Source organism: Dunckerocampus dactyliophorus, chromosome 6, assembly GCF_027744805.1.
Source record: "Dunckerocampus dactyliophorus isolate RoL2022-P2 chromosome 6, RoL_Ddac_1.1, whole genome shotgun sequence".
In the NCBI taxonomy this organism is placed as follows: Eukaryota; Metazoa; Chordata; class Actinopteri; order Syngnathiformes; family Syngnathidae; genus Dunckerocampus; species Dunckerocampus dactyliophorus.
In genome coordinates this window covers 1,996,693-2,012,731 of record NC_072824.1, presented here as the reverse complement: position 1 = coordinate 2,012,731, position 16,039 = coordinate 1,996,693, and the positions used below count along the sequence as shown (strand labels likewise).

Here is a 16,039-nt window from a genome sequence, read left to right as displayed (position 1 = left end):
GTAGAGAAGCCTGCTTTTTGTAGAAAGCTATGCTCTGTGAGGTAAATATATTAAAGATGCACAATATCTTTTTTTTAAACCGCTTAAACCGATAACTTTCTGCTTTTCAAGACCGATATTGTACAGATAACTTTTTTATGTCTACTTTTTAAAATGTGGATGGAAGTGTAGTTTGTGCACATCAAGCGGCCGGTGTGACGCCACGTGGGTCTCTGGCAAACCTTTTGCACTTTTCAAACGCCACGGTGCTGGCGTTTCAGATAGATGATAAGGTTTTTGGTGTGGTCCATGTTTTTTTTCCCTCTCATTGTGGAGCATTTGGTACAACTAGCACACGAAATGTCTTCCTCTTAAAGTGAATGTTGGTTTCCTCAGGGGAAGTTCCGACATAATGTCACAGGCAGGAGAAAGAAAGGAGCGCTTCATATGCTCACCCGCACAGTCCGGGTAATTGCGCCTCATCGGAGCGTTTTTTTAAATGATTGGTTATCGGAGTTACTTTTAATATTATCAGGTTTGTCAGTTTGATGTCGTAATAGCATACAAATAGATGCTGACTTTGCATAAAGTCTGGCTGTATTTACCAAAAAAGGTTCCCTTTTTTTATTGATCATTTCATCCATCTTAATTCCTGACACCTCCGTTCAATTCCTTTTTGCTGCATTTTGAGGAATGTTTTGACTGATTGTCATAATTCTGTTAATATTCCAGTCTAATACTATCTGGCAACATAGCTAAAGCTCATGGTAGAGTAAGGTAACAATAAGGAAGACCAGTGTTGCGCCCCCTGCAGTTGTGACATGTCACTGTGCTTCAGACGGACGTGCGGCATCATGTCTTTCATGGTTCTTGTCCTGTTTGCGTTTGTGCAGGACAGCGAGGACTCGGCAGACGGCTCTCACAAGCGCAGCGTTCGAGACAGCGGCTACGACTGCTGGGACTCGGAGCGCAGCGAGTCGCTCTCTCCGCCGAGGCACACTCGAGACAACTCTCTGGACAGGTCAGACACTCCCTGATCACAATGGAGCAGGTGTCACGTCTTTCACACACTTATGTCACTACAGGGAACCAGGACTGACTCTGAAGCCAAAAAAGACCAGACCCAAAAAAGACCTTTTTCTTTGATGGGACCAATGTTTTACATTCTATCAGTTATTTCTATATTTTTTATACCTGTTTAAATTTGGATTTGGACCGTTTAAGTTTGAACATGTCTTAATGTTGCTAGAAATGGAAAGCTAAGTTTGGTTGCACAAAGTATACTGTGTGCAAGGACAATAAACATCATTCAGCGTATATAAAATATAGCAGTGAAAAAACACAAGTCGTAACCTTCAGTCCGAAAGATAATTTCACTGTCATCAGTGCCAACAAATAAAATGTAATACTTTCCCAAAGCCTGACTAACATGTATTTCACTTTTTGTTTGTCATCCTTCCCAATTGGGGGTAAGAAATTTCCCGGTGACATTGAATGCTGCATGTGTGACCATTCGTCATCCACAATGAAGTGAGAGTCATAACCGTCATTTCTATCGTGTGGCTGACACTCTCATTTTTCTTTGGCTTGTTTTTTTGACAGTCTGGACTCTTTTGGCACGCGCTCGCAGCACAGTCCTTCACCTGATGTCCTCAGCCGAGCCAATGCCGACGGTTTGTTCTTTCCCTGCACTTCAGTGTTTTCTTGAGGAGAAGAAAAACACGTGTTCACTAATAGTGCCACACATGTTCAAAGGGGGGAGGGTTACCTTTCATGTGGACAGCTGACTTTTATGCGCGTGTGGGTGTCCCAGTGGCCTCCATTGGTGTGTTTCATGTTGAGCATGTGTCCTCATGCAGTACATTTTAAAAGGACACGTTGCCACAGCTGCCCTGGGGTAGTCTGACGGGAATGTGGCTGTTTACGTACTTCCTCACTCTGTGTCCTTTAACGCTCCATCGCTCTCTCCACCACGTGCAGGACGAGGCGGCGACGTGGAGGCCGACGCCGCCGGCAGGAAGCCAGATGTGCAGAAGGACGACATGTCGGCCAGACGGAGCGCCAGCGGCGAATCGCGGAGCTCCGTTCCCTTCAACCAGTTCCTTCCAAACCGTAGCAACGCCAGCTCCTACGTGCTAACACCGCGGCGGAAACCGCACGCGGAGGACAGAGAGCAGCGCAGGTAAGGATCACACGGGGCGTACACCTGTCTCAACTTCCCCCTGATGCTATACCACGCCCCAAACAGTCAAGCTCCTCCCGGGCTGACTGAGGGCGGTAAGGCTCTCTCCAAAAATGTAAAGACGGTCACCTGGGCGCCGGATCACAATGGCAGCCAGTGGAGACAGGAGGACGACATGGTAGCTAAGGAAGTGTCGGAACAGGCAAGGCTGCGGAAGCTGGAGAAGGCGGGAATCAAAGTTCTGCCTGCTGCCCTTCGCTACAGCAGGTCAGAGAGGAAGTGCTCGGGCCTTGTTCACTCACGAGTGTTTTGGAAATCACGCAGATTTGGTGTGTTTGGATGGTAGTATTTTGGAAGCCATGCTGGTTTTCGGACCTTGTTCACGAACCACTGTTTGCGTAACAAGTTTTGGAAATCATGTTGGTGCTGTGCTCGGACCTTGTTCACTAACGCGTGTTTGTTAAATCATAAATGTTATGTTTACATGCATTTATACGCATTTGGAATTGTTTACTGCTTGTAAAACTATAAAAGCCTGTTTTGTGTTAACATTTGTGGCTTTCTGGAAGGGATGAATTGGATCTTGTGGGAGGAATTGATTGGGTCAGCCTCCGTTTCTGGGTGGAATGACTGACCAAGGTTCCACTGTATCGGTGTTACGTCTTTTGGAAATCACATGGATGAAGCTCTTGACTAACGATGGCTTGTGATTGGTTGTTGTGTGCTGACATTTTGGTTGATTGATTGTTGCTTTGTGTTGGGTGTTGCAAGCAGACATGGATTGTTCATGTTGGGAATGGATGATGATGTTTGGAAAGTGATGCGCATTCCAAGTTTTTGACATTTGCATTTGGTTTTGTGGCTGGACTGCGACTAATGACTGAATCCGTGCATGTCGCTGCTGGCCGTGGACTTCCAAGCATCACTGGAATGACTTTCTTCCATCCCATCTGACCCAACTAAGCTCCTCCTCCTCCTCATCTTCCGCCGCCGAGGAGCAGCCCCTGAGATCGCCTTCCCCGAATATCATCCTCCGCCGCGATAATGACTTTCTGAGCTCTCACAAATGCGCTTGGGACTCCTCTGACGAGGACGAGGCAGAGGGGCAGAAGGTTCCGGATGTTAGAAGAGATGACCTTGCATCCCGGCGGGCCCCTCGCGGGCTCGGGGCGCCCCGGGTGCATCAGCTTGTGCCGCCGCCTGCGTGCAACAGCAAAGACAGGGAACGCTGGGAAGGAATCATGCGCTCGTCCCAGCAAACCCTGCAGGAGCAGCAAGCCAGGTTAGACGGACAGTGCACCTGGAAAAGTATTGGCGAAACACTTCACTTTTGCCACATTTTATTATTCTAAAATGGAATACCTTTTAATGCTCTCCACACAGCACCCCAACACCACAGCAGGAACAAAGATGGTTTGCTCTAACTACCCATGTGCGTGACATTTCTTACCTTTTCATTCTTAAGACGTTTGCAAACATTTCCCAAATCTTTTTTTCACGTTGTCACCGTGGGGGGTTGTGTCGACAATTTCGAGGAATAAAATGAATTTATTCAATTTCAGTACAAGGCTGTCACATAAGAAAATGTGGGAAAAGTGAAGCTCGATGTATTGTGTGTGTGCGTGCGCATCTGTGCGTGTGGTTTCCCCTCCATCTCTTTCAAGCTTCTCGTACGTCTTCTGACAATTTCTGTTCCACTTTGCTCGATGGTGACTGGACAGCGATGGCGAGCGAATCCCTGACTTCATTACACGCAAAGACTCCGCCCCTCGCCATCAGGAGCGGGAGGGAGAGGAGTTTGAGAGGGACAAGGAAGAAGCGGAGGAAGGAGGCGAGGGAAAGGTCAAAGCCACGCCCAATAAGCAGACAGACGACCTGGCTCTTAGGCGGGTTTGTGCTAGGCCACGCCCCCTTCACCGGGACGGACTCGTGAGCTTGGCGCCTGCCACCATGAGCCAAGCAGACATGCAGAAGTGGGAGAGGCTGAGAATGACTGAACCAAGGTGCCCCCTCCCATACACACTCCGAACTGATGGCAGAATCAGTAACGTGTGCATGCGTGTGTGGGTGTGTGCGTGCGTGCGTGTGTATGTGTGTGTGTGTGGAAGGTCCCATTACATTAAATAACACGTTATTTGTTTCCTTCAAACTCTCTTCCGCCAGGGAACCTAATTCATTTTCTTCATAAAGGTACACCGTTCCTGCTAGCTTTTGATATCACCGGGACGCTGGTCTACCCCCGACTTGTTTGGATCTCAAAACGTTGCAACCTTTTTCCCACAGAAAGCCATGTAAAAAGTCAATTCATTCGTTCCAGGGTCAAACTCTGACCATCGTAGAAGGTAGTAGCTGTCAACCAATCAAATGTTCAGCAGTGTTGTTTTTGGCATCCATTTTAATTTTAGCAACATTTTTGTCAGTTCTGTATGTGATAGTTTTACTTCAGTTTTAGTTGACAAAGACTAAAAACATTTCAGTTCAGTGTTAGTAAAAAATAATAATAATAATAATAATAAAATAATTTAAATAGTTTAACTCATTCATTCCCAGCCATGTTTTCAAAAGACAACCCCTTCACATGGAACCTACCCAAAGAAAGGTTGGACTCTCATCTTTCATCAGGAAAAAACATTTGTTTCTTCCTTTTTCTGTTCTTCTAATCAGTAGTAGAACATTACGTTACGTTTCAGGAAAATATCAGCTCACAACTAGAATTTTTTGGGAACTTTTTTTTTTTTTTTGCTGTTGTGACAGCTCAAACAGCTAAACAACTATACCAACATAAACAACACAAACATGTGTTGTTTTGTATCCAAGTAACAATTTATTTACAAATATAACACCACCAACTATTTACAATTTTCACATTTGGAACTAAACTGCGTGTGTGTATGCGTGTGCAGTTGTGCATGCGTTAAAATTTCCCTACAATGCGTAACCTTTCGCACACTATACTCCTCCACGCTCTTCCACTTCCTCCTTGCTGCCGAGTGTGTTTGTACATGCAAATGATCCATGCCGAGCTCTTACCAAATTGACTTCTGCCACTTTGTGGCCATTTTTAAGGCTTAAAACGGCTCGAAAAGCGACCTCTATTAGTGTGCAGTTGTGTCATCACGTCTTTTTGCCTCTCGTGCAAAAAAACGTAAAAGACCTATAAATACATCTTTAGTATTGGATGAGTTAACTATTGGAAATTGTTTTTAGTGTTTTTCGTCATCCAATTCATCTCTGTATACAAAGTACACATCCTGTCAAGGTCTACTGGTGGATAAATGTAGGTATAGCATGTCTTAAAAAACATCATACAACATAATACCTTGGTTAACATCCTCCTCGGTTAGCGCTTGTTTGGGTTAGCATCCAAAAATGTTGCAAAAATGTTGCCTTGGCTTGCGTTGGCGCGCTTGTTTCGCGTCCAAAATACTGTCCGGTTTGTTTACGCCGCCAAAAAAAACATTTGACCATTTCAGCTGCTGTTGTTTTTTTTACATTTTCCAACTATTTCAACTTTCTTCTTGTAAATGATCTTCTCGTAATCATGACTTTATTCCTGTAAGATTTTTATTCTTGTAACATTATAACTTTATCCCATTTGTTGTTTTGTTGGTTTCTCATAATATGCATCATTTTACAAAAAAAATGTCTCTCTTAAAAAAATATTTCAACTGCATGCTACTAAAATAACATAATTTTTCCTCATACTATTACAACGTTGTTCTTTTATTTATTGCTTTTTCTCGGTAGATTGCAACTTTTTCTCTTAATATTTATTCTTTTGAATTTTTTTCTTTTTTGCTGTTGTTGGTTTTTGTTTTGTTTTCTTATATTTTGTTTTGAATGTGCCGTGGGCCAATAAAAAACAACAAAACAAAAACAGCGACTGTCCCCCGGGCGGTGCCGCAGTTCGGACAGCCCTGCATTAAACCAAGACATAAATGAGGTGGTTGGGATGAATACATGAGGTACTTTACGAATGCTATTTCTCAAAGATGGCACAGGAAAATTAATATGGTGCTGCCTCGGTTAACATCCTGCCTTGGTTAACGTGTTTTTCAGTTAACATCCCAAATTTTTGCTCAAATTTTGCCTCGGCTTGCGTTCGCCCGCTGCCGTTAGGTTTGTTTACGCCGCCATCTTGGATCACTCGCCCAAGACGAAAACTCATGCTAATTGCACGTGATCGCGCAATGTGTTGTGGGCCGCAGGCGCCATTTTAGGACAACAGAGTTTGTTGTAGAGAGATGCGCGTGGCAACAAACACATGGGCCGAGACAAGGGTGCCAGACCTCCCAGTTTTACCGCTTCGTCATTTCAGAGGTATAAGAATGGGTTTGTTTCCTTGTTTGTCTTCAAAATAACTTGAAAAGTTTAGAATGGATTTGGGTGAAATGTTCAGGAATTGTGGGAAACGGGATATGGAAGAACCGGTTAAACTTTGGGAGCGGTCCGGATCACCGTCTGGATCCAGGAGTTTTTTAAAGGATTCTTTAACATTGTGAGATAGCACCGTTTTTGGCATTTGTGCATATAACTCCACAAAAAATGGTCTAAGCGCTTCAGGAAAAAAATACAGGACAGCTTTCCGACAGGTTGTACAAAATATCAAAGACTGATCCAGATCATGGAATCATTCCGGATACTATGATCCAGAATAGGTAAAAATAGGGGATCTTTGGAACTGTCATCATAGGAAAACAAGAAATGAAGCTATTTTGATGCAACCAACACCATTATATATAGCAGGGATGTCCAAAGTGCAGCCCGGGTTCATTTGCGGCGCAGGGTTGTGATTTTTTTTTTTTGTCTAAAAATTAAATTTAACAAGGAAACTAAAAAAAAAAACAACAGCAGCAAAAATGGGAAAATCTATCAAAAGTCCAAATATGAAGAGAAGAACTGTAATCTAATCTCAAAAGTTAGATTTTTTTTTTTAAGTCAAAAACAATGACTAAAGTTGTAATTTTTGGAAACTTAGGTTGGGGGGGAAATGTATAACATGGGAATAAAGTCCAAATATCACAAAGGCGACTCTAAATTGTCCATAGGTATGAATGTGAGTGTTTGTCTATATGTGCCCTGCCATTGGCTGGACACCAGTCCAGGATGTACCCCGCCTCTCACCCGAAGTCAGCTGGGATAGGCTCCAGCATGCCCCCACGACCCTAATAAGGATAAGCGGTATAGAAAATGGATGGATGGATACAGAAAAAGTCAACAGCAGAAATGTAAAGTAAAGTCAAAATATTAACAAAAAAAACATTTCTAATGAGAAAAAAGTTGCAATTTTATGAGAATAAACTTGTAAAATGAGGGAAAATATCATTTTGGTATTTAAAAATAAAGAAAAAATACATTATTGTTTTAAAAGGTATAAAGTTTTTTACAAGAGGAAAGCTGAAATGAAATAGTTGGAAAATTAAAAAAAAACAGCAGAAATGGGGAAAAAACAGCTGTAATTTCATGACAATAAAGTCAAAATATTCAGAAAAAAGTCATATTCGAATGAAGAACAAAATTCGCAATTTTGCAAAAAGAAACTGGTATAATTATTGAAAAAGGTGATTTTTAGTAGCATTTCTCCTCCATTCCAGATATGTTCCAAAGGTGAAATGCAGGTGTTTCTTCAGCTACATGTAGGCTACTGTAGCTTCCTAGCATGTCTACATGTGCTGCTTTACTAAAGATCAAAGTGGCACAGTTGCATCCTTTCACTTTTCACTGCGTGGCGCTCGCTGGAAAAAGTTTGGACACCCCTGTTATATATCCAAGACACTGTGGAATCTGGATTTGTTGGATCTTCAAAAGCTATGGAGCTAGATCCAAAAGAAAATGACGGAAAATGCCATTTTTGGGAATAACTACTGAACTAATACTGATATCATTATGAATGCAATTGCTAAATATGTAGATCAAATAAATGTAGGACTAATATTTATGCTGTAAATGACAATATGGGGGGGACTACGGGATGAATTGGGTTTACATCGTTTTCTGTGGGAACGTTTGCTTTGGTTCAAGCCGGACCTTCCGAAAGAGATCCGTGACGTGGACCGAGGCGCTCGCGTTTGTGAAAATGCGCCCCGTAGTGGCTGCTTATTTCATGAGGCGAGCAGCTTTAAGTCTCCCTTTCGCCGGCTTTATTCTCCTCGTTATTGTGCGCTCGGTTGCAGTCTGACATGCGCAGAAAGAGCAGTGTGGGTGTGTGTGAGAGAGACAGAGAGAGGCAATTGTTGGCTGTGTGAGCTGCAGAGGCTTTTGTGTTTGTGGTGGGGGTGCTGATGTCAGTAGATAGCATAGAGGAGGTTTTGTTTGCGCCACCAGAGGACGTTTGTGTCCCTAAAAAAGAGGAAAGTCACATGAAACACTTGCTGTGATTGTGTGCACCTCTTCTCCTTTCTGTCTGAATGATGTCCCTCCTTTCATTTGTCTGGACCCGCTCATTTTGCGCCGTTTTGTGTGTGTGTGTGTGTGTGTGTGTGTGTGTGTGTGTGTGTGTGTCACATGACAATCTACAGCCAGCCCAGCCCCGCCCCCGTGTGTCGGTCTTGTCTGGACAAAACGTACGCAAGCTCCCCGGGCAAATCGGTGACGTTTGGCGGCGTGACAGAGATCGGGCGGCCGGTAGGCGTGCAAGCACCGAGCGAAGGGGCGGGGTCGGAGTTGCTCGTGCGACTCCTCTCCGAGGCGACCGTCGCCGTGCCGACCGTTGGCCTGGGCTCCCTGCTGTCAGAGCGGGAACGCAGGTAGAAATGCAAACACGAGCGCTTGCATTGCTTTGGTACTTTCTACTTGTCCCTGCTTTGGTGAACAAACAAAAGACATGCGAGCATGAAACGTTTATGTCCTGCTTTTTTTTTTTTTTACAGAGATACAGTTCCAATCATTGTATTATTATTCATTATTAACAGTTAATGAAGCCCCACCTCCACCAACACCAACACTAAAATACATTTTGAAAAAAAAGTCAGTTTTGAAGTGTAATAATAATACAAAGGTATTAGCTCGAATTAACCCTGAGTTAACTCAGAATGAATCGCAATTAATCACAATGAATCACAGCTAGAAATAAGTTTATTTTATTCTATAATACGGTAAGTTGGGATGTAAATCTCCTTGTGGTAATTCAGTACCATTCAATATACCACATTTTAAAAACAGAACCATTCCATACGCCTGGATACCGTGTGCACACGATACGATTTCATTCGATACCATTCAGCGCTTGCGTCTGTTGACGTAGACGTGAATCTTAAATAAAGACGCCAGCTGTATAAAAGTGTCGTTCTGACAGTATTTTGAAGCGTGTGAAAGAGCACACGGTATCCCCAAGCACGCTGCAAGGCGGGGTCCCCACCCACCGGGCCGCGGGAAACGCTCAGGCGCAATACACGTAAAAAAAAGCAAAAATCAAATAATGTGTAAAAAAAAAACTACATCAAATTTTATGTAAGAGGATATCAATTTTGGAAATATGAGCCATTATTTTATTCATAAAATAATATACGGTTAGAAATCCCACAGTTCTTGCATGTTTAATGCGAGCGGTGACTTGTCCCACTTTCATTGAACGCACCGTCTCCCACGCTGCACAGATAGACTACTATTCTTTATTTTTAGCCTTTTTCTTTCACCTCATATTTGCTCCCAAATGTGTGGGAATGCATCAAGGTAAAATGTGATGAGCTTATTGAGTGCTAATGTGTCTTATTTGTTCTCTGAAAAACAAAGTCCAGGCTGGTGCTGGTGAATGGTGGCTCTGTATTCATTTTGTGCTTTTAATTTGATGTTTTACACAATACATCACAAATAAGATCAGTTAGAAGGCTGTATTGTATGTATATTTTACTGATGTTTTTCAAAATCTTTCCTGGTGACTAGCTAGCGCGCTGCCAATCCTAGTACTGCTGATGCTAGCACTGCTAATGATATTTACATCCGTTCTCGTCTTCAGCCATGGTGACATGACTGACACGAGTCCCCCAAATAGCTGTCGTCGGCTCTGCCTGCAGGTAACTAGCAGCTCCTAACCCAAATTTAAGCAAAAAAATCAGCCGCATGTAAAAAAAAAACAAAAAACACTGGTTAGTCGGGACACTCGTACGCCACGGCACCGCTGTATAAATTACAATAAAAAATAGTGGCATGCTCCAACTTTGGTCTTGTTGCGAGGGCCATGGGGCTTTGAAGCAAAATGTAACAATCAAAATACCCATTTTCTTTCTCCAGACTTGACAGAATTCTGTCGTTAATATTCATGCATGACAAAAAAAAGTAGTCGCAGCGCGTCATTGAGCGGAAATTTGAGGTAGTTTTTGTCCAATCTTGCCGACCGACAAAGGCAAAGGAATAATAGTGCTATGTGTCTACTTATGATAATGCCTAAAATGCTTGTATGATAACGTTAGCGTGCTAACAATGCTAACATTAGCATGTTAACATCTAATATAATAATGCTCTTTATGTATGTGTCTACTTATAAAAATAGCTAAAAATGCTAGTAACGATTGGAAGCTAACATTTTAATGTTAGCATGCTAACACCTAGCATAATAGTGCTATGTTTCTACTTATGAAAATCGCTAAAAATGTTAGTATGCTAACGTCAGCATGGTAACATGTCAATGTGAAAGGTACCCATCCCCAGTTGGAACGTACTGTATGTAGTGTTAGCCTTGGCCAGTTAGAGCTTCATGTGATGCCTTCACAGCCTCACTGATGGAGCCCAAACCCGTGAAAGCACCCCCAACCTTTCACCCGGAGCTCCAGAGGCTCCTTGCTCCCCTGCCGAGCTGCACGCCGGTCTGGACAAGAGGATGAAGGAGCAGCAGGATGAGGAGGAAGAGGAGCAAGTGAGGACCCCAGATGTCCGTAAAGATGACATGATGGCGAGAAGAACGGGAGTGTTCCATAAGCAAAGCGTGTCGGCGGCATCTCACAACCGCTTCCTGCCTCCGCCCGCCTCCACGCGCTGCTCCCGAGGGGAGGGCAGCGCTGGCGCCCAGGAAGTGGACTGGATGAAGAGCGGGAACATCAGGTGGGACGCTTGGACTGAGGCACGAGCTTGTGCGGCGTCGCTTCAGACATCTCATTGGGGTTTTTGTCACAGAGACGCGAGAGATGAGATTCCACACCTAAGAGTGAAGCGGGAATGTGTTGATGGCGGTGGTGATTGTGGCGACGCAAACGGACCTACGCCTGACACGGAGAAGGATGACATGATGTCTCGGAGGACCGGGGCCTTGCATAAATCAAATGTGGCCTTCAGGCAGTTTCTGCCGGTGCCAGGGGGTGTGAAGCAGCCGCCGAGCAAACCCGACCTTGGTGAAAAGGTGGCAAGTGAAAGGTACGCCCTGGTGGACGCTCTGTGTTACTGCGGCTAACAACGCATGAAGGAAGCGCTAACGGCTGTAGATCACAGGGACACAACATTAGGTACACCTGCACAACCCAATAAACAACTCTTTGCCGTTACTGTCCACTTGCAGTGGGGGCATGTGGTGCAGTGACCACACGGCTCCAGTGGGGGCAGTTGCTGACGTGTTTAGGGTTGGTTGGCCGGTGCTGGAGGTGCTTTTCTAGGCAATGTCCACCTGCATCACGTGGGATGCTGGAGCCTATGCCAGCTGATTTCGGGGTACACCCCGGACTGGTCGCCAGACAATGGCAGGGCACATACAGACAAACAGCCGTGTCAAACCAATCCAAGGTCAAACCGTTGAGCTCATTGAGGACAAGGTGGTTATCCATTCCCACATTTACAGTAGCATCATTTCATGCTAGCTGTCAACATCTTCCCATTGGAAATGAATGGGCACCCCATGAAGTATTTACTAAGAAATCATGGAATATTTACTAAGTATGTACTCAAGAAATAATGAAGTATTTACTAACAAATAATGGACTATTTACGAAGTACACTCAACAAAAATATAAATGCAACTCTTGTTTTTGCTCCCATTTTTTGTGAGATGAACTCAAAGATGTCAAACGTGTTCCACATCCACAATATCAGCATTTCTCTTAAATATTGTTGACAAATGTGTCTAAATGTGTGATAGTGAGCACTTGTGTTTCGCTGCGGTGTGTGTCTGGACCCCTGTGAGGTGGGATGGATGATCTCAGCAAAGGAGAAGTGCTGACCTCCATCACATGTCCTTGTTCTGTTTTCCTGCCTTCTCCTTGTGTTTCTTTGTCCTTTAGATCCCTTAGTCCTGGCTGGAGGCGCAGCTGCTGAATGCACCTGACTCCTATTACCACCTGCCAACTTATGCCCAGTGCTGCCACCTGTGAGACACCAGATTATTGCACCAACTACCACTACTCTAGAGCTTCGTCTCGTTAGCAGTCCCTTCTACTGTACGCTTCTCGCATTACGCCTCCTGGTGTAACGTCGCCTTTTGTTAAGGCTTTTGGACCATTAATGACTCTTACCATCTCCACTGCATCTGGCCTCTGCATCAGGGGTCCAGACACACACCGCAGCGAAACACAAGTGCTCACTATCACACATTTAGACACATTTGTCAACAATATTGGAGAGAAATGCTGATGTTGTGGATGTGGAACAAGTTTTAGATCTTTGAGTTCATCTCATAAAAAATGAGAGCAAAAACAAGAGTTGCATTTATATTTTTGTTCAGTATGTGTACTCTAGAAATAATGTAGTATTTACTAAGTATATAGCCAAGACATCATGTAGTATTTAGTGAGAAGTCATGTAGTTTTCAGTGAGAAGTCATGTAGTATTTATTGAGAAGTCATGTAGTATTTAGTGAGAAGTCATGTAGTATTTTATAAGAAGTCATGTAGTATTTAGTGGGAAGTCATGTAGTATTTTATGAGAAGTCATGTAGTATTCAGTGAGAAGTCATGTAGTATTTAGTGAGAAATCATGTAGGCTCTCACCCGTGGGACCCCGCCGGGCTCAGCCCAAACAAGCCACATGGGATCTTCCCCCCGTAGACCCACCACCTGCGGGGGCAAGCATAAGGGTCCGGTGCATTGTGCTTTGGGTGGCGGTTGAGGGCGGGCGCCTCGGCGACCTGGTCTTTGGCGGCCAAATCTGGTTCTTGGGACATGGAATGTCACTTCTCTGGTGGGGAAGGAGCCCGAACTTGTGAGAGAGGTTGAGACATTCTGACTAGTTACATTAGGACTCACCTCGACCCACAGTTTGGGTTCTGGATCCAAACTCCTCGAGAGGGGCTGTTCCACTCTGGAGTTGCTGCTGGGGAGAGGCGGCGAGCTGGTGTGGGCTTATTAATTCAAATTCAAATTCTTTATTTTTAAAAAGGGACAGTGTACATTAATCAACATTTCTTTGCAGAAAGTCAATGTACCCGAGTTAGCCGAAAGGCTAATTTTCCATCGGCAGTCCCTTTGGCAGATGGTAATAGACCCAACAAAACAAAACAACAAAAAAGAAACCATATACAACAGACATAGACAAAAATACAGTCGGCATTACATGTCACCACAGTACAAGTTATATATAAAAAAATTTATAAAACCAAAATTAAAATTAAAATACAAACACCGCCAAGCCAGCCATATTGGGTACCTTTCCGTTTACATTTCATTTGTTCACTACTTGACACAGGTAAAATAATGGATAGTTATTAATAGCCCCCCGGCTTGGTGCCTCTGTGTTGGAGTCATCCCCGGTTAACGAGAGGGTCATTTCCCTACGCCTTCGGGTTGGGGAAAGGGTCCTGACTGTCGTTTGTGCGTACGTGCCAAACGGCAGTTCAGAGTGCCCAGCCTTCTTGGAGTCCATCAGAGGGGTGCTGGAGAGCACCCTGACTGGTAACTCCATCATTTTGCTGGGAGACTTCAACGCCCATGTGGGCAATGACAGTGTGACCTGGAGGGGCGTGATTGGGAGGAACGGCCTCCCCGATCTGAACCCTTGCGGTGTGTTGTTGTTGGACTTCTGTACGAACCACAGTTTGTCCATCACAAACACCATGTTCGAACATAAGGATGTCTATAAGTGCACATGGCACCAGGACACCCTAGGCCGCAGGACGAGGATATTGAGTCCGAATGGGCTGTATTCTGTGCCTCCATTGCTGAGACAGCCGATCGGAGCTGTGGCTGCAAGGTGGTCGGGGCCAGTCGTGGCGGCAATCTCCGAACCCGATGGTGGACACCAGAGGTCAGGGCTGCCGTCAAGCTGAAGAAGGAGTCCTATCGAGCATGGATGGCTTGTGGGACTCCTGAAGCAGTTGATAGGTACCGGCAGGCCAAGCGGCTCACAGCTTCGGCCTGTGGTCGAGGCAAAAACTGGGTGTGGGAGGAGTTCGGTGAGGCCATGGAACACGACTTTCGGTCGGCCTCGAAGAGGTTCTGGCAAACCGTCCGGCGCCTCAGAAAGGGGAAGCAGTTCCCGGTCCACACTGTTTACAGTGGGGAAAGGGGGCATGCTGACCTCGACTGAGGATATAATTGGGCGGTGGAAGGAATACTTTCAGGCCCTTCTCAATCCCACTGACATACCTTCCATTGAGGAAGCAGAGGCTGAGGACACGAACGCGGACATTTCCATCACTGTGGCTGAGGTATCTGGGGTAGTCAAAACGCTCCCCAGTGGCAAAGCTCCGGGGGTGGACGAGTTTTGCCCTGAATTCCTCAAGGCTCTGGATGTTGAAGGACTGTCTTGGCTGACACGTCTCTTCAACATTGCGCGGAAGTCGGGAACAGTACCTCTGGATTGGCAGACTGGGGTGGTGGTCCCCCTTTTCAAGAAGGGTGACCGGAGGGTGTGTTCCAACTATAGGGGGATCACACTCCTCAGCCTCCCCGGGAAAATCTATTCCAGGGTGCTGGAGAGAAGGGTACGACCGTTAATCAAACCTCGGCTACAGGAGGTACAATTCGGTTTTTGTCCTGGTCGCGGATCACTGGACCAGCTCTACACCCTTGCAAGGGTACTGGAGGGTACTTGGGAGTTTGCCCAACCGGTCTACATGTGCTTTGTGGACTTGGAAAAGACATTCGACCGTGTTCCTCGCGGTGTCCTGTGGGGGGAGCTCTGCGAGTATGGGATTGGTGGTGCGTTACTACGCACCATTCAGTCCTTGTACAACCGGAGCAGGAGCCCGGTTCGCATTGCCAGCAGTAAGTCAAGCCTGTTTCCGGTGAACGTTGGCCTCCGCCAAGGCTGCCCTTTGTCACCAATTCTGTTCATAATTTTCATGGACAGAATTTCTAGGCGCAGCCAAGGTGTCGAGGGAGTGCAGTTTGGGGGCCTTAGGATCTCATCTCTGGTATTTGCAGACGATGTGGTCCTGATGGCCTCATCGGGCTGTGACCTGCAGCGTTTACTGGGATGGTTTGCATCTGAGTGTGAAGCTTCTGGGATAAGACTCAGCACCTCCAAATCTGAGGCCATGGTTCTCAGTCGGAAAAGGGTGGATTGCTCCCTCCGGGTTGGGAATGAGGTCCTGCCCCAGGTGGAGGAGTTCAAGTATCTCGGGGTCTTGTTCACAAGTGAGGGAAGGTTGGAGCGTGAGGTCGATAGGCGGATCAGCGCAGCGTCTGCAGTAATGCGGCCGCTGTACCAGACCGTCATGATGAAGAGAGAGCTGAGCTGGAAGGCAAAGCTCTCAATTTACCGTTCGATCTATGTTCCCACCCTCACCTATGGTCATGAGCTTTGGGTCGTGACCGAAAGAACGAGATCGCGGATAAAAGTAGCTGAAATTAGTTTTCTTCGTAGGGTGGCTGGACTCACCCTAAGAGATAGGGTGAGGAGTTCGGTCATCCGAGAGGAGCTCAGAGTAGAGCCGCTGCTCCTTCACATCGAGAGGAGCCAGCTGAGGTGGCTCGGGCATCTAGTCCGGATGCCTCCCGGACGCCTCCCTGGTGAGGTGTT

At 45.5% G+C, this 16,039-nt stretch overlaps 1 protein-coding gene across 7 annotated transcripts in view; it reads left to right on the top strand.

Moving 5' to 3' along the window:
- LOC129182489 (LIM and calponin homology domains-containing protein 1-like) overlaps positions 1-16,039 on the top strand; it is a 78,858-nt gene that overhangs the window by 14,958 nt on the left and 47,861 nt on the right. For 3 of the 7 annotated variants that reach the window (XM_054778696.1, XM_054778701.1, XM_054778700.1), the window contains exons 7-9: positions 873-1,000; positions 1,582-1,652; positions 1,960-2,161. In XM_054778696.1, coding sequence (XP_054634671.1) covers positions 873-1,000; positions 1,582-1,652; positions 1,960-2,161 — 401 coding nt within the window. Of the gene's footprint in view, positions 1-872; positions 1,001-1,581; positions 1,653-1,959; positions 2,162-3,257; positions 8,908-10,870; positions 11,507-16,039 lie in introns of those variants that run through there. The other 4 variants (XM_054778699.1, XM_054778695.1, XM_054778697.1 and 1 more) reach the window with 3 other exon arrangements.